Source organism: Haemaphysalis longicornis, unplaced genomic scaffold (genome assembly GCF_048455015.1).
Source record: "Haemaphysalis longicornis isolate Haplotype H1 unplaced genomic scaffold, Haemaphysalis longicornis Haplotype H1 scaffold_12, whole genome shotgun sequence".
Lineage (NCBI taxonomy): Eukaryota > Metazoa > Arthropoda > Arachnida > Ixodida > Ixodidae > Haemaphysalis > Haemaphysalis longicornis.
In genome coordinates this window covers 9,159,390-9,184,812 of record NW_027526225.1, presented here as the reverse complement: position 1 = coordinate 9,184,812, position 25,423 = coordinate 9,159,390, and the positions used below count along the sequence as shown (strand labels likewise).

Genomic DNA, 25,423 nt, shown 5'->3' with positions numbered 1-25,423 from the left:
ATTGTAATGATGGTGGACAAGTCAATAACTAACTTGCAGACAAAAATACACGCGGAGAAGTGCCAGCAAATCTTGGACTGATGGTTTACAAACAATCACCAACTTACAGAGATAAATGCATGCTAAGAAGTTCCAGCAAATTTTGGGATGATGGTGAACAAAAACAGTCACCAACTTGCAGACAAAAATACATGCTGAGAAGTGCCAGCAAATTTTGGACTGATGGTGAACAATCAACTTGCAGAGATAAATACATGCTGAGAAGTGACAGCAAATTACAAATCAATCGCCAATTTGCAGACAAAAATGCTCACTGAGAAGGCCAGAAATCTTGGACTGATGGTGAACAAACAATCACCAACTTGCAGAGAAAAATACATGCTCATAAGTTCCAGAAAATTTTGGAATGATAATTAACAAAGCAATCACCAACTTGCAGACAGAAATACATGCTGAGATGTGCTAGCAAATTTTGTAATGGGGAACAAACTAATCAGCACATATCCTAAATAATCTGCTTATACCCATCTGTCTAAATTTATGCTCAACTGAGCTCTTGTTGCTCCTATTCTGGAAATGTCTGGTTCAGGTTTGATACTAGCTGAATTTCTTTTCAATGCAAGGTTTCGAAAATAATTGGCATTTACTGCGGCCAAAAGCATTCCTGACACTATTTCTGACTTGGACAACCTAACAAACTGATGTAATTCCACATCGCTCAGAGAAGCTGTCTGTAAATATGCGGTGCACACATCAGGGCCAATTCTAAATGTTTTTCTAATGCTTCGAATCGTACCGACTTACCTGGAATGTTTGGCAGCCAAGAAACTTCCATTATGACTAAGCATTGTTCAATATCCTGACAAATGAAGACTGCATTAAATAAACTTTGAAGGCAATTTACAGTGACAGATGGATGAATTTATTCAATACATAATTCAGGTAATTTATTAAAGGGCCATAAAACACAATTGCATGAATCCCAGCAAACATCAAAGCATAACAGGACATCTCATCATGGGCAAACCAGAGTGGTTAAAGAGAATTACTAGTGTACATAATAAAACTGGCTAATGCATGCGAGTTACACAAGCTGGGTGGCGGAAGTTTATAGGCAACAAAAGTATTCAGAGAAATATAAAAATATTTCAAAAGTAAACCAAAAAAAGAATTGACAGTATAAAACATATATTGCATGTCATAGAAAGCAGAAAGAATCAAAACATTAAAATAAATCAATAAAAAGCAGCAATGGGAATACGCACATCTTTCATAAGATTTGAATACAATGCATAGTGCAAAGGCAATGTCTTGCAGGAGTACAACATACATTGCGACATGGTGGAAACAAAAGACTGTTTTTAAGAAATAACTTCAAATAAGACAAGGCTGTACAAAGAACACAGCAGCCTTCAGCAGTACAACATACACTCTGACATGGGCGCAAATAAAGAAATTAAAAAATACTTTTCAACAAATAAAACAAGGTGTACAAATATGATCTTGATAAAAACTATACTGCTGAACGTGTTCTTCCCCTCTGCAGCAGTTGCTACATCAGTTCACTCATCGTTCCCCTCCCCAGCAGTGCCCTCACCTTCCCCTGGGTGCTGCTTGTGCATGTGACCTCTCAGGTTTTTCACACTCCACTGGCCCTTCCCGCACAGTGGGCAGTGGTGTGGATACTGCCCATCGTGCACTACCATCTTGTGTCTCTTCATGCTGTGAAGTCCAGTGAACCTCGCCCCGCACGTGGTGCAAGAGTACGGCCTCTCCCCTGTGTGGGTGCGCAGGTGACATTTCAGGTAATATCTGGCAGCGAATACCTTGTCACACTGCGGACACGGTAACCAGAGACTGTCTCGCTTGTGCACGTTTCGTCGGTGCTGATCCAGGTTCACTGCGTCGTCGAAGCACAGGCCGCACACCTCGCACTCGTGGGGCTTCTCCTTGTCGTGCCGTGCCCGCTGGTGTCTCCGCAGAGCGCTTTCACTGTTGAAGCCCTTCTGGCACAGCTGGCAGACGAAGGGCCACTCACCAGTGTGCGTCCTCTCGTGCTTAACGATATTCCCGCTGGCCAGGTGTAGGCAGCAAGGACAGAAGGAATAAAAAAAAAACACTTTGGGACAAACTGCTGCTGCCACCGCGTCTGCACGAAATATTATAGCAGTTGCTGGCACATGGCTCTTAAAACTATCTCTTTTAATTTTTAAGTAAACTCTGTGAAACTTGTCCATCTTGCTGCTTTTCCCCCACTAATTTCAAATATGCCATTATTTTTTCCGTTGGTCAATTTAGTTCCCAAGATAATGAGAGATAATTAACCATTTTTAGAGGAACAATAGACAAAACAGTCTTGGTCATAGCACCGTAATCTTTACATTTTCCAATACTATGAACACTCGTGAATGCAATAAGAGAAGTGGTTTCTTGATGGGCCGCGTGGAACTAATTTTACAGCTCATTAAACTTTGGTGTTTGAAATGGGCATTCTTTTTTTTTTTTTTTTTTTTTTTAATTGCGACAGTATGCCCTTTGGCATAAGTTCCTACAAGTACAAGTTTGCACCCGTTTCCCGGATGAAGTCCAGAAGACAGCGGTGGTGGGGCCCCCACAGCCATCGCTGAAGATCGGGGGGTCTCCCCGGATGCAGGCCTGTGCCGCGAAGATGCCGGGATCTCGCTGCACTCAGTGAAGGGCACGTCCATAGCAGGTGGTTGGTGTCGGCTTCTTCGGCAGGAGCCGTACAAAAGGGGCAGGTCGTGGAAAACGGGGCATGGTATCGCGGTGGCCACGCCCGGGTTACCGCAGGAGAGAGGGCCACCCCAACTCGTAGTCTACGCAGCAGGACCTCCTCCCAGCGAGCGAGCCCACTGGGAAGGTCTGTTCCACACGGTGGGATGAGAGCACGTGTGGCGCGACGCAGATCTTCCTTTAGTTGGACAAGTTGGTCATGTGGGTCAGTTGTCAGCAAGGGCAGGGGCCGTGGAACCGACGTAACGTGACAGAAACTATCCGCCGCAATATGAGCGGTGATAGAATTACGTCGTATCCGTGACAGTCGGAGAGGGCAGGGCCACGTGTCAAGCAGGTCATGAATGTCTCTTGAGACAGACGAGTTGGAGGCTACACGTCGCAAATCCCGTATGGCCGCCGTTGAGTCCGTGTAAATGTGTGCCGTAAAACTTCCAGGAGCTTCAAGAAGTGCCGGTAGGAGAGCTTGCAGTCCGTCCCGGATGGCTGTAAGCTCCGCCAGCATAGAAGGCCAGGTGCGGAGTGTTTCATATGCACAGTTTTGGTTTGCTTCTGGATGAGAGGGGCATACGATCGCTGTAGTTAAAACGCCGTCTTGGGCCCCAGCATCCACAAATGCCTCTACAACCTGGGGCAGGTTCGCAGTCGCTAGTAAGGGCACACCCGTGGATTGCTCTACTGCGTTTCCCATCGACAGACTGTGGAGTCGAATGAGAGGCCGGTTGTCGGTCACTTGATGGTACAGCCAGGGCGGCCTAGCTACAGGGCGGGCTGGTAAGGTGGGTAGAGAACGGCCCATGTAGATCGCCAACGCCGCTGCCTCCGGAACAAAATTTAGTTTGCTCTGGCGTGCGGAGCGGCGTTGATGTACAAGCTCATCCAGGGTGTTAAGTTGAGCTTCGGCCTGAAGAGCTGGTATAGGCGTTATTTGAGGGAGGCAGGTGATCGTCCGCATTGCAGCTCTATTAATTGCTTCAAGTCGGGCCCACTCCGCTAGGGTCATATGCTGGAATTGAGCCTGATAGACAAGTCGCGGCTGAAGTATTGACCGCACCAAGAGTCGGGCCATTTTGAAGCAGGAGCCTCCAGACTTTTGTGAAATGCGTCGTATAAGGTGTAGCATTTGACCTGCTTGTTGGCGGGCAGATCGAAGCCACAAGGCAGCTGACCCTGATGATGAAATCTCCAGTCCCAGCACACGAAGAGAGGTGGCAGTGCGCACAGGCTGGCCGGAGAGTTGCAGCGAGATCGGTGACATCTCCAGTCTACGACGGCCCCAAGCATTGGCCACGGACAGAATGGCTGTCTTTTCAGCTGAAAGCGAGAGTCCAGCGTATTCACACCATTTCTGTGTGTCCGTTAAAGCTTGTTGCAGGCTGGCGGCTTGCCGAGACAGGTCTGGGTGGACAGTCCATACTGTAATGTCGTCCGCGTACACCAGAAGGTGTAGGTCGGATATGGAGCCAAGATGCCAGGCAAGCGGCAGCATAACTACATTAAAGAGGAAGGGTGAGATCACCGACCCCTGAGGCACTCCACGGACGGCCGTAAAATGGCCATAACTAGTTCCACCAATCCGTACGGAAAATGATCTTTTAGTCAAGAAGGTCCGGATGAAAGAGCGGACCTTTTCCGGGACAAGTAGGCTTTGGAGAACTTCCAGGATAGCGCTGTGGCTGACGTTGTCATATGCCTTGTGAATGTCCATGGCAAGCAACGTCCGCACTTTGTGAGATCGGCCGCCAAGTAGCACCATTGATGATAAGTGCTCAAGTCCATCTTCTGTCCCCAGACGAGGTCTGAACCCAATCTGTGCCGGGTGGTACCACTGGTAAGTGTCCATCCACCACTGAAGTCGCGTAGCCAGCATTCGCTCCAACAGTTTCCACAAGGTGCACATTAATGCGATTGGGCGCAAATTGGGGAGATGCTCGGGTGGTTTGCCTGGCTTCGGTATACCGACGATATCTGCCCGGAGCCATGACTCTGGTATTTGGCCCGAGAGCCACACCTCATTGATGGAGTCGAGAAGACGGCTCAGGGCCGGATCGTCGAGGTTTTTATAAACCTCGTACGCAACGCCGTCTGGGCCGGGAGATGACCGAAGTTTCGCCTGGTCTATTGCAGCCAGGAACTCTGCCATAGTGAAAGCTGATTGTATTCCACGAACTGCATCATCAGACGGAGAGGCACCGACGTGGCGCGGTAGAGGAAACGGGCACTGGTTGCTAGCCGGGAGGATGTCAAATGCAGGGTACAAGGCGCGAACCACATCGAAGGCAAATTGGTCCGGGTTCTTGCCTGATGCCAGGCACGCACTGGCTGCTGCATCCGGAGTGCGGCCGCCTGATTCCATTGCCCGAAAAGTGCGCCAAATAGACGATGTGGTGGACGAAGGGCCGAGTGACTCGCACCAGCTAAGCCATCGTTGCCGTGAAAGACGCTTCTCATGTCGTCTGGCCGCAGCGGTCAAGCGTTGCAAACGCATTCGAGCCGGCGCACACGAGGGATCTCGCGAGGCAGCCACTTCAGCCTGTTTGCGCTGGGCCCACAGCTGCAAAAGTCGGAGGTCAGGCTTTGGCCGGGACTCCTCTACCCACGTCCTCCGACTGGCACTGCTCAGAGCTTCTTTAATCACAGTGGTGGGGTCTATGCTGGGGGCCGTCATGGTTGCATTGATGTTGCACCGGAACTCATCCCAGTTTACTAGAGTGCAGCTTCGCCGAAGTCGACGCGTCGAGTTCGGGGCAATGCCAAGCATGATAGGGTGATGATCACTACCCCAGCAGTCAGCCTCTCGCTGCCAAGATACCACTGCACTCCCAAGCCACCAGGTTAAGTCGGGTGAGTAGGGCGGCATCCGGGGATGAGTGCATCGACGCGTAGGGCTTGCTATATCATTTAGTAGTGCGAATTGAGCATCGTTGAAATGCTCAAGTAACATGCGTCCACGTTCACTTGTGGTAGGGTATCCCCAATTGCAATGGGGCGCATTGAAGTCGCCAGTTACAAGTATGGGACAGCCAGCGTTCGAACGGCGCAGAGATGTTAGCCAGCCCAATCGTAGCCGTGGTGCACGTCCGCTGTGAGGCCGCACATAACACGATACAAGAATTATTGCACACTTGGGCAGTTGCACCTTTACCGCAACCACTTCCTGCCAAGCCGTACACCATGCTTCTAATGGAATTGGAGTTTGTGCATACGCCGTGTGCACATAAATTGCGGCTTTGCCTGGTGGAGACGTGGTGGAGCCACAGCGCCCATCAGGTATGGAAGGCGTAGCATAGGCTCTAAAATTGGGGAGGCGAGGTAATCCGTTCGTCTCTTGGAGCAGGAACGCCCAAGCTCGAAGTTTGCCTAGGCGGAGACGTTCACGAAGCTCACCCATCTTCGTTGTGAGCCCCCGGCAGTTCCACTGTACTACATATTGTGGGTCAGGCATAGTAATAAGAGGTCTAGCGAAGTTGGGCTGCTAACACAGACACCAAATTCTGTAGCTGCTGCACCACAAACTGAAGGAGCTCTTGCTGGGTGCGGATGGAAGGGACTGGCTTTTGCTGGTGCAGGCTCGGTTGTGAGAGACCGGGCTGACTGGAATGGCTTGGTTGTTCTGGCTGCTGACGTTGTGACCGACGAATTAGCCGAGCACGGCGCTGGCTGAGCTTGGTGACCTCGGCTTGCAGCACAGCCAACTGTTGGTCCACCTCCACTAGCTCGTCCGTAACTGGAGATGCCTTCCCAGTTTTGTTGTGCTTAGTCTGTCGGCGGCTGGAGCGACGGAGCACATCACGGTACGAGGGCTGTGTGTAATCAGCAGGCTCTGCAGTTACTTCCTCCATAGCGTCTTCGTTATCCTCCGCCAAACACTCGAAGCGGTTGGACGTGTGGATTCCCTTGGGCTCAGACCGGCGTCGCCACGCTCGTCGTTTAGCAAGCGCAGCTTTGCATTTCGTAGGACATTTCTTGTCCGTAATGTCATGGTCATCGCTACGACACAGACCGCATCGAAACGTGACCTTTGGCAGTGCGGCCGACGGGGTAGCTGGTGGTTCCGATTCACAGGTAGCCGGTGGCTCTGACGCCGCGGAGGGGCACGAAGTGCTCATGTGCCCCTGACGAAAGCATCGGTAACAGTGCACCACTCCGGCCTTGAACAGGCGGGGCCGAAGTACGCAGCCATTGTACAAAAGTCGTTCCGGTGGCTCGAGCGGACCACGCAGAGTAACGAGGCACGTGCGGCCAGAGCCCATGTAGCGGGCAAGAAGCACCTGGTGAGTGGCACACCGGAGGCTGGTACGGAGGACTTCGGGATCCTCTCCCGGGTCTACCCCAGAAACGACATATCGCCGGATGTCACTTCCCGACAGCAAGTACACTTGTACAGGAAGCTGCTTTTCAGCCGCAAGAGGAATTCGGTGCAGGGAGCATAGCCGCTGGACAGCCTCTAGAGAAGGCACCCACACCGATATAGTGTTGCTGCGACTATGGTAGGCGTAGCCAGTAAAGCCAGAGGTTTCTAGGCAGCTGTCAAGGGTCTGTTGTAGTAACTTCGTTGGAAGAGACAGGATGTTAAAGCGCTCTCGAGGTTTGATGGCGACCTTGTACGTAGAGGAGCTGGCTGCCGCTGTAAAGCTCTGCGGAGCGGCGGTCGCTGCACGGGGTGGAGCGGCTGCTGGTGGTGCACTGCGCTCCTCCGACCGCTGAAGTGGCTGGTCTGTGTCCGAGGAACACGCCCGCTTGGCCGCAGGTGAAGTTGAGTCGCCAGTAGTGACTTGGGGTACCCCCTGGTCACATGGACGCTTCGATATACTGGAGGGCTCAGCCGGAGGTAGCGGGAACGGTGGCGTTACCTCCATTGGTGGAAAATCCTCTAGTGTCGAGTGCGTAGACGCATCTGTAGCAGCGAGGGTCGCCGCCAGTTGCGCTGACATGTGTGACATAGCTGAGCGGTGCCGTACCCGCCAATTGGACTGCGACTGAGGCGCTAGGCCTAGCAGCCGGTGAGCGGGATCCGACGCAGAGGACGTCCCCGAGGGGTCATCCTGTTGCTTGCCGACAATCCGTGGAGGGGCCAGAGGCGTTGCAGCGTGGATCAAAGGCACTGGAAGGGATGAACCAGCTGATAATTACGAATATAGCCGAAAACAACGAGCATGGAAGAACGCTAAGAAACCGCTCCTTCTTCTTCGTCGTCGTCAATGGTTCCTTGCTACTGGTGCCACCAAAGTTTAATGGGCTGTAAAATTAGTTCGAAGCGGTGCATCAAGAAACCGCTTCTCTTACTGCATTCACTAGTGTTCACAGTACTGGAAAATGTAAAGATTACAGTGCTATGACCAAGACTGTTTTGTCTATTGTCCCTCCAAAAATGGTTAATAATCTCTCACTATCTTGGGAACTAATTCACTTACTCAAAAACTAATGGCATATTTGAAATTAGTAGAGAAAAAGCAGCAAGACTAACAAGTTTCAGAGTTTACCTAAAAATTAAAAGAAATTGTTTTAAGAGCAGTGTCCCCCGGAGGTTTCTGCAGTGAAATGTCAGCAAAATGATGGTTGTACAACACTAATAGTGCATCAGTTGCTCGAGTCAACTTCTCTGTGGTCAAACCACTTTTTAAGTCGCTTTGTTCAACTGGGTACAATGCGCTATGCTTAACACTAAAAAGATAACACTCGAGAGCAGACAAATCTAAGGGTGTCTAAAACAGAAGAGCGGTGCACCACTTTTAACTAGGTCGGCTCGAGCCCGCGGCGTGAGCGCGGAGGAGTTTGTATACCCATAGCGGGCTGACAGATCCGCGGCCTTTAAGGACGATGCGAGCTAATCAACAGAGGGAAGTCCTGGTCTGGCAACCATGGTAGCCCCGCGAAAAAATGGCGGGAAAATTTGCGGGTACGCCAGCCGAAATGCTACCTACTATGCATAGTTATGATAAAAGGCTAAAAACAAACATGCATGCCTAAAGTGAAACTTTCATTCTATGCAATCGTGCACAAATGTGTGCATAATTAACTAAGAAAAAGTTAACAAGTGCAACCTCGGGTAATTTTACGGCATGTATTTGCCCTGTACAATACAACTGAGGCACACTTCAGGAATTCGAATAACAAAAAACAGATGAGCTTGAAGTATGTGTTTATACAGTGAAAGTGGAGGGAGCTACTAACTAAAACTCTCCCAATTTATAAAAACCTGAACACTACAGGTAGTGAGAAATTTCAGGATACGAGGTTCACTGTCAGATATACTGGCGTTCCAGCTCACCTCATCGCCTTGGAGCCAAAGTGCATGATATAAGGTACAGCACCAATACATTTGGCAACACACACAGCTAACCTTTTTTACCGATTTAAACAGAAGGTTTGCCTTGTATAGTAAATGGTGCATTTTTGATAAACTCTTCATATTGCCACAAACTATGCCTTCTGTTTTGTGTACCTATGTGTTTTGGGCCATACCAGAACGCTCTTCTTTTATCACCAGTGCTCTCGATCTATTCTGAGGGTTCTGAAAAGTATCTCCCAGGGCAAAAACCGCTGCATTTCAATCGCCAACAATCGCCTGTGCAGGTCCTTTTGTGGACTGCACCTTCAATGCTGGCATATTCTCTTAGTTTATCACTTTGCACAAGTTCGCTCTCATCAACCTCGTTTACTCAAGGGACCTTGCATCGTTCTTGGCTTTGTGACAAAATAAGTGAGACCAATGTTTTATTGAATACGTGGTCAGTTTTGCATGTTGCCTATAGTTGAAACAATGAGAAAACACTCTGTATATCATACGAGGCCCAATCTACAGATGACCATCTGCTACTGGAACAGCAAGCAGGCAGACGTGTAAGCACTCTTAGCCAACAGAGCGGCAAGTGGACTCCTTACTGCCTGTGGATCTAACCATGTTTTACTGTCACCAAGCGTGCCAAATAGCCCTGCCTCCTTTTTCTTTATGGAAGGTCGCGGTACATACTTTATAACTCACCAATGATCAGTTGAATAGGGACAGTATGAGCACTGAAACTTGCCGGGTGGCTTTTCACTGTGCTCGTTTTGTGTGTGCTGGTCTTGGCACTCTCGGAATGACACCGGGCCTTGTGTCTGGTACAGGAATGTCTCGCTCTGTTCCCTGGGGTCTCCTAAAATCTCTGAAATTGTGAAAAATGGAAACCAGTCGTCAAACTCCTCTCTTTGTGACAGGCATTCCAAACAACATACTCGCTATATTGGCAAGTGTACATTTCTGCAGACACTGCATCATATTGTCACGGGACGTGGCGGACAATCCCCGTGGAGCCATGGCCCACCACCAAGGATGATGACGACGAAGAGCTGTGTGCGCCGCGCTGCCAGGCCGGGCTCCGTTTTGGCATTATGTAAATAGTTATTTCACCAAACGGAGTGTGCACAGGACTGCTTCTAGAATTGGCATCAGAGCTGAAAGATGCACCGATTCCAGAGGAAAGAAGGTCTAACACGATGGAATCATTCATTCTGGAAACACTAATGCCTCTGGCGATTTCCAGTTTGCATATCTCACACCCTTTTATTTGGTGATTTGGTATTCCCTTTCCGTTTTCATATTTCTACGTCTTTCATCCCCTCCACAATGCTCGGAGTTTTGGCAATGCTACTCGTAATTGTAGCCTTATAAATGTGTAGAAAGACAGAGAATGTAGTTCATTGGTACTGACGAGGTTTGTCCAGCAAAGAGCCTGACATGCTATGTCAGGATAAATGTGTAGCCTGTGCCCCATAGTGCGCAAATGCAGATAATTAAATTAAGATGTTCATATTAGTAAATGTTAACAACCAACCATTTATTTGGAAAGTCTACTTTAATGCAGTAAAACATGTCTAAAAACCAAAGCATTCATTTAATCTTATAAATAAGAACTTTTTTATACCTTTCGTTTCAAATTAGTAAATTTTTTATGCTACCAAGAATGCTGAGAAATAGCCCTAACAAATTCCAGGAAGGCACTTCCCAATAGCCTTGTTTCATTCTGATGATGAATCACTCAGCGATGAAGACTTGGCCAATACTTTAAGCAGCACTTTTAATGCCAGTTTTATCCATGAAGGAGCTTCGTTAAAACCTCAATTCTACCGTGTGACTTTAGCAGACGACAAAATAAGGTGCCCATGCAAAGCTTTTCTGTGCAAGTAAGGTAACATGCACAAAAAACACGAAAGACACTCGAAACACTTAAAATACACAGCCCCTTTCACGGGAAAAGAAAAAAGGCTCAAGCCACCAAAGCTCATCTTCATTCCTGAAGTTGCGTGAAGTGAAGGCTCTAGTGAGTGATTTATGTCATCCAGATGTCTCTTCAAAACAGGAGATTTGAGCTCAGACCTGGAATGCACAAACAGTATAGGTGAACCTCAACTGGCCAGTATCGCCAGTCCTGTACAACATTGTTATAACCAGACTCGCATGCAAGCTACAGGACATCACAGCTGATTGATTGATTGATTGACTGATTATGAGGTTTAATGCACCAATGCTGCACAGGCAATGAGGCGCACCGCAGTGGAGGGCTCCTTTAACAAGCGCCGAAATTTTGAACACACTGGTGTTTTCGCTTTTCACCTTCATTAGAGAAGATGCCGCCGCAGCTGAGAAACAAACCGCGTCCTTGGGCTGAGCAGCACAAAACCTTAGCCATGGACATAAAAGCTGTATGCTTCATTATGTAAGAAACGTCCACCAGGGCTGAGGCAAACAAACATGGCATTACGCTCACCGCTGCGCACCCACTTCAAACAGCTTTAGATGTCTTAAAATGACCATTTCGAAATGACGTATTATTTATTGTCTTAGACGACACATACCCATCGGCGAGTCTGTGCAGTCAAGACCGCACGCACCTCAACATTTGAAGAGCACCACCATTAAAATTCGACAGTGGCTGGGTCGAATTGCTCGAAAGGGCGGCACCACCGAATCCACACAATAACTCATTCAGAAGTGGTACAAGCACCTTCTGATAATTAAAATGCTCTCAAACGAACTGCGAGGCACCGCATTAAAGGGTCCCTCAAAACACTTTTTTAGAGTGAAGCTGTGTATGCCCAACCCCTGCGCCCCAAGTTCCCATTCCGATGAAGGAGCTTTGCTCGACACTGCCAACGCCAACACCACTATCAGCTGCGGGAGGGAAACAGACAGCCCAAAGTTTGTCCACAAGAATAAGCTCGAGACATTAGAAGTTTCATTCAGCTAATTGGCTAGGAAGTATGCTCAATCGCAAATTACACAGAAACAGTTTCTTTCATGCACTCAGCTGTGACGGTCATCATTCTTCACAGAGTGGAAAGGCACTGAATTTTTTTAAACACTGAAAAACTATTCCCACACCAATCTCAAAAATTCCTTTTGCTAGTCATCCACATGACACAAAGACAGCACTTCCCTAAAAGTAACCCAAAGAAGCGTTGCGCGGTCCTTAAGGAATAGCACATAACTCAAGTGCAAACAAAAGCAGGTTAACAGCCGTGACTTGTGCTACACAAGTTGCATGACAGAAGTTTATAGCAATGTAAATATTTAGAGAATTCAACTATTCTGGGTGAAGTTTGAGAATTGAGTCAAAGCAGACGTATATTGCATGTCATGGCAAGCGGAAAGAGTGAAAATGATAAAATAATGAGCAGCAAGGGGAATACGACATATTTCATATCATTTGAATACAATGCCTGCTAATGACAGTCTGAAAGGCTGCCTTGCAGTGGTACAGGTTCTGTCAAAAAGTAATTGGAACACGGTCTCGTAAATTTACAGGAATTTCTTCTTCCAGAATCTGCCTGGCTCCATGAGTGTGCATTTAAAGAAGTCTTCCCCAATAGCAAAAGCTTCTGATATACCTATAACGGCTGTGATAAAGCCAATAAGACAAATATTTTGTGATATTCACAAATCCTTGTTCCAATTACTTATGACGGCACCTGTACATACACTGACACATAGGCAAAAACAAACAAAACAATGTGTTTAAACAAACAAGACAAAGATGTACAAAGAATACAGCTGCCTTCAGCAGTACAGCATACAGTCTGACATGGGCTCAAAGAAACAAACAAAACAACATTGTGTACAAATATGACAAGCATGTACAAATATTACCTGTACAAAACAACACTGCTGAAGGAATTCTTCCCCATTGCTGTAGTTGTGACTTCAGTTCACTCAATGCTCCCCCTGCAGCACACGTACTCTTGCTAAGTGTAGCAACACGCAGGTGCTCTCTCAGTATGTACACACTATCAAGCCCCTTTCCTGCAGTGCAGGCAGCAATGTAGCTACCGCCTGCGATGCACTGCCATCATGCGTCTCTTCAACTTGCTACGTCGCGCAAACCTCGCATTGCACATGGTGCAGGCGTACGGCCTCTCCCCTGTGTGAGTGAGCAGGTGTGTGTTGAGATAGCCTTTGTGATAGCCTTTTTCTGCTCCCACATTGTGGACACTCGAATAAAGAGACCGTCCCCTTGCATGTGCACGAGCTGCTTGTGTCGAGCCAGGTCCAAGGCCCCGCTGAAGCGTTGACTGCAGACCTCGCACTCGTGGGGCTTCTCTTCACTGTGCACTGCCTGCTGGTGTCTCCATAGTTCGCCTTCCTCAGCGAAGCCCTTCCGGCAGAGCGGGCAGGTGAATAGCCTCTCGCCGCTGTGCGTCCTCTCATGAATGGCGACATCGTTGCCGGCCGTGCGCACGTTGCATGGAAAAAAAGGAATGAAAACACTTCAGGACCAAGTGCTGGCAACACTGCCTCTGCACAAAAATTAAAGAAGCTACCTTGGGACGCCTTTTGCAAATACCGTAATCCCTCGCTATAATGAAATCGCTTTACTAGAAATATCGCTTTATTCGAAATTTTTTCTGGTACCATCCTAACGCATGCACTTTAGTCCACATTACTCGAAGTGCACGCGGAGCTGGACCCGCTTAGAGCGAAGCCACGAGCGGAGGCATTGCCGACTAGCGGCGAGAGGCGGCGACCCAGTGGCGAGTCAGGCTGTCAACTTGGCAGGTCAACGCAAGCTGGTGTCTCCCCAGTGAGTTACTAGAGCTGGTCATGCTCGATTCGCGCCATCCGACTTTAGACAAACGGTCCAACTGTGTGGCAGGGTGATTGAATTTTGTCCCTAGACATTGGTCAACGGCATGGAGGCGGCGGTGCGCAAACATCGACCCTCCAACCGTAGAAATCGCAATGTCGTCGACAACGGGACGCCGAAAAACTCTTGTGTCGCAAACTTCACGGCTGCACGCCTCAGGAGAAAATTGCCCAGTGATCATGCAAAGCCCCTGGTGCAAAACAGGCCACTCTCATGACTGCGCTGTGTACCCACAATGAGCGATTAATCGTTTTTTGAGCTAAACAAATACAACCTCAAGCTCGAGCGATGGCATTTGCAGCGCTTTCCAACAAGAAACTCTCAAAGCGTTCCGTGACACCCACACCAGCCCCTATAAAGTGGTCAGTGCCTTCAGTTCCTCATTCGCTCTGAATACATTGTATTCGCTCTGAATACACTGAATACATAGTGTTTTGATTCCTCACAGTTGTGGCGCAATTAAAGCTCAACTGCGTTAGCTTTTCTCGAGTGGTCGCTTATATCGAAGTACCGCTTATAACGAAATTTTCAACCGTCCCGCTGACTTCGTTATAACGAGGGATTACTGTAATGACTTCTAATGGTGACGTCGAGGCTTTGTGATGTCAAATGTCTCAGTAAAATGCAGGTTGTGTGACGATCATTTCACATCAGTACCTGGTGTAAACTGCCCTGTGGTCACTTATAGACCAGTGACAAACCACTTCCCTTTTGTTTAACTGAGTCCAATGTGTAAAGGTGAAAGGTCATCACAATTTCCTTTGGTCCATTAAGAACAGGAATAGAATAAGAATAATGTTGATTTTGCGTTCATAAATGGCATACATAGGTGACTATACAGGAGGAGGTCCCATAGCACGAGGCTGTAAGGGGACCTCCTGTGAGTAAGTACATACAGAAATTGTAAAAGATCAGAGCAGCTAGTTTGACAAAAATAAAATACAAGTAGAGCAGTGCACAAACAAACAAGAAAGGGAATTACAGAATGAAAAGAGTAGTCAAAAGTGTTTACAGAGTGCTAAATGTCACGAAGAAAGGAAGAAAGCGCAGTTTTGAAGGAATTTATAAATCAGGGCGTTTTATTTTCACCAGGAGGACTATTCCAGTTTGAAATTGCTTCAAAATAAGCAGTGTGTTTGCCATAATTAGTGTCACTTTTGGCAGTAAAAAGTTATCTTTTCAGGCAGACCGGCTGAAATTGTTATTAACCAGTGTTTCAGGGTGGCATATGATCGAAGGTATCAGTTTATTAACTTTGGTACATAAGGATAGTAAGGCTGTATTTGAAAATAGTGCGTAATGTTAGTAGTCTATTAGCCTTGAGTAGCTGAGCGGCATTGCTATTGTACGGACAATATGTAATTATTCATATCGCTTGATTTTGAATGTGCTGAATAGGAGCAGTATGAGTATGATAGGTATTACCCCATGATGGAATACAGTAAGTGAGGTGAGTGTGAATGAAGGCAGCATAATAAAGCAATATTAAAGTTGATAAACTAAAACATGCACGAGCTTTAATTAGTATGCCGACACCATAAGACAGTTTTCGTTTGATATGCGATACATGGTTGGCATATTTGATTCTGCCAGAATGACTACCTGACTGGAAACATTGTTCCATAGACTGACTCAATGCAGCGTTCACACATTCCTAAATACATCGTATAAGCCAGAGTTCAAGCCCATAATGCGACAGCTGTGGTTCCCCAGAGACCGCCGAACATGTCCTGCTAGAGTGCTCCACTTACACCAACGCAAGGTGCTGTTTACAGCAGAAGATGGAATGCCTCAACTTTACGCTAAGCTTGATACTGGAACCATGGCACTCTCCCTCCCCTCAGCAGAAAGTCCTGAACACATTATTTGACTACCTTGACGATATTGGCGTCACTACACCATTATGGGCCCCTTAGTGCGAACAGTTCAAGTTATTGCCCCTAAGCAGGATGCCACATCTTATTCTTTTTTCTCTTTGTTTCTACTACACTTCTTACTAATCTACTATCATTTATCTCCTAGCATGTGAGCCAACGCTTGTCGGCAAACCTCTCTTCATTTTATTCTTCCATAAAGAGCTTCTCTCTCTCTGGCACTCGAAGGAAGATGAATTCGAAGGCACCTAAAATGACCCGGCAATATACGGGTAGTTTAGATATATATAAAAGTACAAAAAATTCAGATTCACCGCAACGCTGAAAATCACCATAACTGCCCCCATTGCACACTGTACAACAAAAAGGCTGTATTTGCAAGGACCCTCAATGCGTGGAAACAATATGTAAACTAGGCATAGGCACTTGAAGAATGAGAGCTTTGTTCACTAGCGGTTGCATACCAAAAGAGCACCTAAACAGAATGAAATACAGTACTATAGGATACAGAGCCAAACCATGCTGTTCCGCTCGCAGCTAGACGTAGTTCAACAAAAATAATTCGCTCGGTGTAACCTAAGCAATTCAGCAATATCTAGCTCTTACTTTTTTAGCCTTGAATTTATAATGCCACTAAAATACTAGCCAAAATATGTGAAAAAGAGTGTTATTTTTAGATTTGCGGGTTTTTTGGTTGTGGCGTTTGCCACTGGCGTTGCTGCCGTTGCACAGGTTCTCTTCAGAATAAAAAGAAACGTGGTGTCCTTCTCGACGGCAGTTTTCTCGCCCTCCGGTAGGCTCACCACTTCATTCGCCACTTGCAATTTTCAGGAAGCTTGAGAACCAAAAGCTGTCAAAACAAACGAAGCAAGTGATCTGCAACGTGTATGCCCAAGTTAGACTGGTGCAACTGGGACTCCGTCGTTTCCACATTTAGTTCGGTTGGCCAGCTTGCTGGCTAAGCAAATGTACTGTCGCACAACTCAAGGCGGAGGTTCCGAGTGGTATGTCAAAGTCCCCAAAGCATAAGACAGCTCCGTTTGGTGACTGGAAGACAACCTAAACTTATGTAATGACAAGAGTGCAGTGGTATGATCATTTCGCCCTTCAACGCGCCCAACACGATCCAAATGGGATTAGACCTCGCGCCATAGTGCGTATATGCTGCTCTTTCGGTATACACCTCGAGCTTCGCGATCGCTGAGCCGCCTGCCACCGCTTCTTCGTGGTGTTTACGGGGGGAGCGCTGAGTGGCTAATAGGGGCTCATGCAGTGTTTTGGTTCTTTCTTTCTTCCTTTTGCCTTTCTGCGCCCTAAATAACTTGTTATGGTGACGTCTGTAAGCAAATAGTATATTTAAGGTACTTCAAAAGCAGCTGCATCTTGGTATACAACGCTCGAATGCCAACAAGAGCTAGCTATATGGGGATACTTCTAGGCTGCTGTTACGGGTGTCAGCGACGGCACCAGCACATCACCGCTGTCACCTCCGAATAGGTCAGACACGAGTGAATTCTGTTGTCGCCCCGTTTAGACCTGATATTAGCAGAGTGAGAGGTTGGTTTCGTTTTGCAGCACTGAAAACGAATGCGGCTTTCTTTCAAATATATATGTCATAGAAAAATATGTTTTGGGGGCGTGACTATCTAACACCTCACAATAACTTGTGCCTTTTATGCGAATATAAGCCACACCAAAATGTTAAGTATATTACAAGGCTCTGCATCGTGAAGTATTTTGCAAGCAAGAACTAAGGAAAGTTAATGAAATCACGGAAAAATAAATGGTCTGCAAGTCCGGAAGAAATGAAATAGCTTATACAGGAATGAAAAAACCCAGTGCAGCTTCTGAAATGCTAAGGACGATCGTCTAAACTTGAGGAAGGTAGGACTCACAAGGCCAACTAGATGGGAAATGCACGGCTATTTCTGCAAGACATGGGGGAGGGGGGACGCCCACATATCGTTATATACAAATGCTCAGCGAAATCAAGGAAGTAACGTTTTAGTAATCACACGCACAAGATACGCGTTCACTTTCCTTTCGTTTTCGACTTCAACACACAGCTGATCACTCGGCGGAAGCATTTTTTTTAAGTATAAAGGGTAGGAAGTTCACAACTGATAAAAGGTGCCGTTGGAAGAGTGGGTATCTGATAAGGCCCTCTGATTTCAGTTTGTGCTAGATTCTGCAGCATCCCGGGTCATATGACGATGCTTCGAAGAAATGTTTAGTCACTGACACAGATTACTCTAGAAGCCCGACTCCGTGCTCTTCGCAGAGGATATATGTAGCAGATGAATGTTTGCAGGACTTCTTGAAATCAAGAGCAAACACAAAACGCTTTGTCTTGCAGATGGCTTCACGTGTCTTTGACCCACTGGGATTTGTTGGCCCTTTCACCATAGCGGCAAGGATACCCTTTCAGAAGCTTCGGTCACACGACATCGCTTGGGATGAAGACTTACCCCAAGATCTGCGATGTGAATGGGACGAATGGGTGCGACAATTACTGAAAATCAACATTGTCACCGTTCCTAGGTGTGTTGGTGGAACCTTCGCCCTACCAGCAGAATTAGAGACACATGTTTTTTGTGACGCAAGCCCATTAGCATACGGAGATGTTGTCTACATCGTCACAAATCACCCAAGACAAGAACATTTGCTAATTTCAAAATCACGCGTAACTCCGATCAAGAAAGTAACCCTCTCTCGACTAGAGCTTTTAGCAGCATTGGTTGGAGCAAGACTTCTTACATATGTGGCCGAAGATCTTGCGAGATTCAAAATGGACTACAGGTTATGGACAGACTCTACGATCACCTTGACTTGGATAAAGAGTGTGTCGATCAAGTGGAAGCCATTCGTCGCGAACAGGGTTAGAGAAATCAACGAAAAGACAGACTCAACCAAGTGGAGGTATTGTCCTGGAAAAGACAATCCTGCAGACCTGTTAACACCTGTTAAACACTTTTGGTCGGTGTCAGTTTTTAATTGGTGCCACCGGAACTTATGCGAAGAAATGACCTGTAGCGAATGCGTATATAAAAACTGAAACCGAAAACAATTTATCAGGAACCACTTTGGCGCAGTAACACAAAGCAGTTAGCCCCCCCTCCTTCCCTAGATGTCTCTCCATTGCCACAAAAAGTTGTTCCCTAGTATACTTTTCCGCACTGAACATTTGATGTATTAAGTGCGCTTCAGCGGTGGCGAAAAGGGCGCAGCCACACGTCGAACTCTAGGTTCGGGCTCCAAAATGCACCCACGTGCGTCTATGGGCATGTCGCAGCGTTATTTAGGGCCTGGGAGAGAGCGACATTGCGCTGCTGAGGAAAAGACTGCACATTGCACTTCGAAACTGCACACTTCCAGACATCAAACGCCCCATATCTGTGCGCATGCGCTAAATGAGACGCCAAACTAAGCGCCTATCCCGGATCCGATTCGCAAGCTGTTGACAGCGCTGTGGAAGGTAGCGGCACCCTAAGTCAATCATGATAGAGCGCACCACATAATTGTGCTCCTCCGTGACTGTCGCCTCCGTAAATGTGACAGGTGTCTTTTTGACCTTTTTTTTTTTTGCACGATCTACAAACAGCGAAGCTTCCTGTTGTGGAAGTCTAGCGAGCCACAATGTCGTTGTCCAAGCAGTCTGCAAAATGCAAAGTGGAAGACGAGAAGAGGTGCTTTCAGGAGCGATGGGAACTTTCTTATTTCTTCACGGAATCAAGAGACAAGGTGTTGTTGCCTAGTCTGCCACCAGACTGTGGCTGTGCCGAAGGAGTGAACTGTTCGACGCCACTTTTTGTCTTGTCATCACGAGATGGTGCTCTTACTGGCAACGTTCGCGAGCACACCGTGACTCAACTGAAGGCGGCGTTGGGAAAGCAGCAAACCTGTTCAAAAAGGCGACCAAAGCAAGTGACCAAACAGTAAGGGCAAGCTTCATAAGTTCTGAGCTTATTGCCAAATCTTCCAAGCCCTTCACTGAAGGTCTGTTCATTAAGCAGTGCCTGCTCGGAGTCGCTGATACTACCTGTCCCAGCATGAAAAAGACATTCGAGAAAATAAGCCTCTCTCCAAACACAGTCGCCAAGAGAATTAACGAGGTCAGTGGAGACATTGAAAAAGGATTGATCAACCGATGCCACGAGTTTTAAGCATTCTCTATTGTAGTTGACGAAAGCACTGACATTACAGACAACGCACAATGTGCTATTTTCGTAAGGGGTGTAGACAAAAACATGAACGTCACTGGGGAACTCCTGGACTTAATCCCAATGAAAAGAGCGACCACAGGGGCGGCTATTCTTTCTGTTCTTGAAAGAGTGGTCGAACACGCTGGACTACCGTGTGAAAAATTGGTTTGTTTGGCTACAGACAGTGCGCCATCAATGGTGGGATGCAAGAGCGGGCTTGTTGGTCGATTGCGGATGAAACTCGTTGCACTCGGAATCACCAATCAATTTGCCGCGGTTCACTGCATTTTGCACCAAGAAGCACTGTGTGGCAAGTCTCTGCAAATTAAAAGTGTCATGGAAATCGTGCGCAGCGCAGTGAACTTGATCCGATCAGGAGCTCTTAACCACCGTTAATTTGTATCTCTTTTAGAAGCGGTTGGCAGCGAATATGGTGAAATTTTGTACCATACAGAGGTACGATGGCTGAGTCGTGGAAGAGTGCTGAAACGATTTTTTGATATCCGAGAGGATGTTGACGCCTTCATGAAGAGCAAGAACAGGGCCATTGTTGAGCTGTCACACGAAAAGTGGCTTCACTCCCTTGCGTTCCTCAGTGATATCACTGATCATTTGAGCTGCCTCAAACTTAAACTTCAGGGAAAAAACAAACTGATCACGAAAATGCATGACGACATTCAGGCCTTTCGATCCAAATTGCACCTTTGGGAGAGACAGATGAGAATTCAGAAGTTTGATCATTTTCTAACCCTGAAGTCGCTGGAGAACGTGGATAAAGAATCCTGCGATAACTTCACTGACCTCCTCCATGATTTCCAAAGAAAATTCGAAGGGCGCTTCCTAGGCATCACCAGCCTCGCCGATGAATTCCGTACTTTTTCGTTGCAGTTTTCGGTGCCGGTGGATGACGTAGCGCCCGAGTTACAGATGGAACTGCTTGAGCTGCAGGCTAACACTCCGTTGAAGCAGACATTTCAGGACGTGGCTGTACCAGACTTCTACAAGTTTCTTGACAATGCAAGTTTCCCGGCGCTTTGTCAACAGGTTGCAAGGATCATTGCCATATTCAGAAGCACCTACTTGTGCGAACACCTGTTTTCCTTGCTGAAGGTGAACAAGTCAGTTCTCCGGTCGAGGATGACTGATGAGCACCTGCGATCGACCGCGAGGATCGTTTCCGCGCAAAAAGTTCATGCGGACATTTCTTCTCTAGTCGCAGCCAAATGTTGTCAGTCATCAAGCCAGCATGTTTAGAACAATAGCAGCTACATTGAGCTTCTCAAGGAATAAAGCTTCTCAAAGGAATAAATAATGATACTGGCAATATTTTCTCGTCAATTACTATCAATAACGCTTATTTTAGTAAGATACACAGACACAGCAGCCCTGAAGCCTTTTTTGTGAGGCACCCAATGCGGTCACCATGTTGAAGCATAATCGACGAACAAGGATTTGATATTTCAGAATCGGCGTCCACATTTTAGTCATTCTGGATAATGGTATCGACATATGTCTGGAATCCTGACACCCAGTTCCATTCAGGAATGGCAGCATTGTCTGACATTTTGTTAACCTCCTCCTCCTCCTCCCCCCCCCCCCCCCCCCCCTCCCTTCGTTTCAACCTTCTTCGCTCTCCCAGCCCTTGCGGGACTAAAATTCGTGACTGCGGCCCGCTCACTGATGTGAGTTTGAGACCCCTGATTTAGACCATAGAGCGGTGTCTCTTAACGTGCGCTGACATCACGCAGCGCACAGGCACCTTTTCGAGCGCAGACCATGTGCAGCTGCCGCGTACCAAATTAATTCCATATAGGTATTATATAGGTCGCACCGGTAGATGAGACGAACCAACGAAAATTTCAGAAAAAAAAAACTGCGACTTGTACACCAGAAAATACGGTATGTGGCTTGAGGGCCCCTTTATGTGCCCAGCTTGTATGTGTCTTTATGTGAAAAAAATCTAGAGCTGTGAATATGGCGACATTAAGCTTACTGGATTACACTGTTTACCTTTCCAAACGCGTGTTTAAAAAAACCGTATTTTGTGTTCATGGCAACTTCACGTGTCTAGTGGTTACAGGCAAGCCGCATTCTCGAATCTCAGCCAACCGCTGACTTTTATGAAGGATTTTTAGAAAAAGCACCGGTCTAAATTCAAGCAAACGCGGCAACTCACCTTACATCGCTGGAATAGGTACTTTATGAGCACTGAAACTTGCCTGGTGGCTTCTCGCTGTACTGGTCATGGCGCTCTCGAGGTACAAAGGCGACGCCAAGAACCTGGCATGGGAACATCTCAGGCTGCTGTTCCCTCGGGTCTTCTGCATTCTCTGGAATTGCGAAAAATGAAAACCAGTGCTGGCATTTTACTGCAACGGACACGCCAAACATTTTCACTATAACGGGCAGTGTACGTTTTGTCACAAATTGCATGATGCATACCACTGTAGCTACAATAGGCATAACAGCTGAAAGGTCAAGGTTTATGCGAACATTTTTCAAACTGGGAATAATATTTTAACGTTCAATTTAACGAACATCTAGGTACTTCTCAAAGCGTCTACTTTTCAAGTAACGTAGATACAGATGCAAAAAGAGCGATAAAGATCGTTGCTGAAACAAGGAAGTCATGTTTTAACATCTAATACAAGCTAATGCAGCGCTGGCTGCATTCCTGAGAGCTCCGGATATGACAACAAATTTTTAAATTTCGGGAGTTTGACACATTAAAGCTACACCTGGATTGAGACGCACTCCACAGTGGAGTGCTCCAAATTAATTTAAACCACACGGAGATTTTTAACGTGAGCTGCAATCTCACACACGGGCGTTTTCATGTTTTGCCTCCATTAGAAGAACAGCCCCCCACGGGCAGGGTTAAAACTACGCCTCCATGCTCAGCAGCACAACTCCTTTGACACCGAGGCAACACAGTGCGTGGCCACCACACGAAAACACTATTTGGTCTCCCAAGTCTCAATGTAATTTCACTTCTTATTTTTTCTTTGAATTAAGCATAAACACAAAATTCGAAAAAGAAAATATACGAATAGACATAAACGGCAGGCATATCAGCCTCACATCAAGCTCGTACTAGCTGTTGGATCATTCTTTCCACACAGCGTGTCAGGACGCACCGCTCTGAGCGTTTTAGTTCGTAATGTTTGCCAGTGGACGTGTCCTATTCGTTCTTTACGCACTTCTGAGTTGAGGCGGAATAACCGTGGTAACAACACCATCAAAGAGAGCAGACAGGGCCAGCCCCAGGTAAAGCCACTAAGGGTCACATTTTCTGCTGTTCTCACTGGTCCCTCCTTATCCCATCATCAGGAAGAGTGCAAAAATGAGCAGTGGATATTCAATTTTTGAGAAAAGGAGCGCTCCATTTGCTTGTAGCTTGAAGTTTAAAATCTGACAACTTTTTTATTCTGCACCAATCTAAATCATTCTTTTTACGTATATCTCTCCATTGTGGTGAAACAGACTGAGGCCTTAAAAGTACCAGAAAAGAAAAGCAGTGCAGTGCCCTTTACTGACACCCTTGACTGCGTACAGAACACATCACCTTGTTAATAACCGGTAGGGCTTTAGGCTCGGCAAGTTCGTCAACCTCTCTTCTACACCTTATTTTCATGCTAGACTTAAGTAGCCCACAATCTCTCCACTACCCGACGTAAATAAGCGATAAAAAAGTTATCCTGACCTCGGATTTCCTATTCAAGAAATGAGCCTAAATCAATGCAGATTGGACATTATGACAGTATTAATTACAAAAAATAAGCACCAAGCACAATTTTATGTTGCCTAAAAATTGGGATCCTAGAATCTTTCTGCAGAAGCCAACTGAAAATTGTGAGTAAACAAACAATGAGCAATTAGCAGATAAACAGGGGCTAAGTATAACAATTCATAAAAACCACACGTCTGGCTAATAATGCACCAACACAATTAAAAACGAATCAACTTGAAGAAAACATAGTGACCCCTAAAAACCAAGCATCAATTCGGAAGAAATACCCCGATGCAGCAAAATACCCTTCTCTTGCTAAGCTAAATGCCTAACCAGACTTTTTTTTTTAATCATTACCAGGAATGCTAAAAAAAACACCAAAAAACCTTCTTGGAACACAGAAACAATAAACGCCCTTTTGAGAAACCTGGACATAATAGTGAACCACTCAGTGTTGAAGATTAGGCCGATGCTTCAAACAGGGATTTGTCGTTTTTACGCGCAAAGCATCGACTTCATCCAAAACCCCACTCTACCACAGGAGGATTATCGTTAATGATTGTCGTCTGATCAAACAGAACACTAACCATAACAGCGCTGTGAAGCCTGCTTAGACACATAAAACGTATAACGTTATTAAAGAACACAACGCTCCTGTCATCGCCATTGCTTGGGTTACCAAGCGAGCTTGTTCGACTATCACCAATTTCCAAAAACAAAAATAAAATGTTTTAGAGAGCGAGAGAGTTGTTGCACGTATTGGAGAGCTCTTCAGAGCAGAACGCATCAATAGACCAGCGCACTTTTCAGCATTATGAACACCAAAAAAAGAAACATGTAAGGCACATAAGCTCTCGTGACGAAAACCTATACACAAACATCGTGAAAGCAACTGAAATGACAGGACGACCGGAGAAGTGCACACCCCACCAAGATGTGCTCACACCAAATGTCATGCTCAAACAACCTTTTGTCAGAACAAGCAAAGTCTACGATTATCACAAAGCCACAGCAAAAAAAAACAAATAGAAATTATAGACACAGTTGTCCAGCCCGTTGCAGGGTCTTTAAAGGCAGTCTGCCTCACATGACAGGTATATTTTTAAGCACAGCGAAAACGCAACACGTAAAATGCACCGGAAACACGTAACAAGCACAGCTTCTCTCGATGAAGGCCAGAACGGGGGATTGCGCTCAATGCCGGGTTCACCATCGGACGTTGCCACCACAACTCGTGCCCTCTTCACATAGTAAAGACCACCACAGATACGGTCGAATTTCGTCGTCGAGTCTTCTTGAACATGGTCCACTCGTGGTCGTGAGGATGCAGGTTTCAACAGGACTAATTTCAAAAAACGTTAAAACAAATCGTATGCGTTTTCATGTGAAGGGAAATCCACCCAGCCTCATTATTTCTAAACCTTTGTCCTTGATCGTCATGGCACGAAAACTTTGGTTTTCACGTTTCATCGTTTTCGTATGCATTTTGAACACGGCCCGCAGGGAGGGATGCAAGTGCACACGTACAGCTCTTTTGTGCCGGGCTGTGTCGGGTCACCTAAAGACGCTCCTTACTGCTCTCGACCCAAGGGTTACCAGTTACCGTCAGCTGGTAACTGGTAACCCGAGTTCACTTTCCTAGCTGTCAAAACTCATGTTCAGCGCCATTTCCCGAGACGCATAGTGAAGATGATGATGACAGTGATGCTCTAATAATCACCCCAATTGCAACGGTTCAGC

At 46.6% G+C, this 25,423-nt stretch overlaps 1 protein-coding gene across 3 annotated transcripts; it reads right to left on the bottom strand.

The window, feature by feature from the left end:
• Positions 1 to 30: 30 nt before the first annotated feature.
• LOC144162402 (zinc finger protein 711-like) lies at positions 31 to 25,352 on the bottom strand. 3 transcript variants are annotated; one of them, XR_013320666.1, is made up of 4 exons: positions 25,211 to 25,352; positions 22,130 to 22,283; positions 9,740 to 9,902; positions 1,728 to 2,073 (listed from the first exon to the last, which is right to left on the bottom strand). XR_013320666.1 is itself a non-coding variant. In XM_077692911.1 (3 exons), exons 1-3 carry the CDS (start codon positions 10,052 to 10,054, stop codon positions 1,563 to 1,565), a joined length of 756 nt encoding a protein of 251 aa, XP_077549037.1. In that variant the 5' UTR covers positions 10,055 to 21,518; the 3' UTR covers positions 31 to 1,562. The 3 variants fall into 3 exon arrangements, 1 of the variants encoding a protein (XP_077549037.1); XM_077692911.1 differs by lacking the exons at positions 22,130 to 22,283; positions 25,211 to 25,352 and adding an exon at positions 9,973 to 21,518 and having other exon boundaries at positions 31 to 2,073; XR_013320667.1 differs by lacking the exons at positions 22,130 to 22,283; positions 25,211 to 25,352 and adding an exon at positions 12,884 to 21,519.
• Between the last annotated feature and the right edge of the window lie 71 nt (positions 25,353 to 25,423).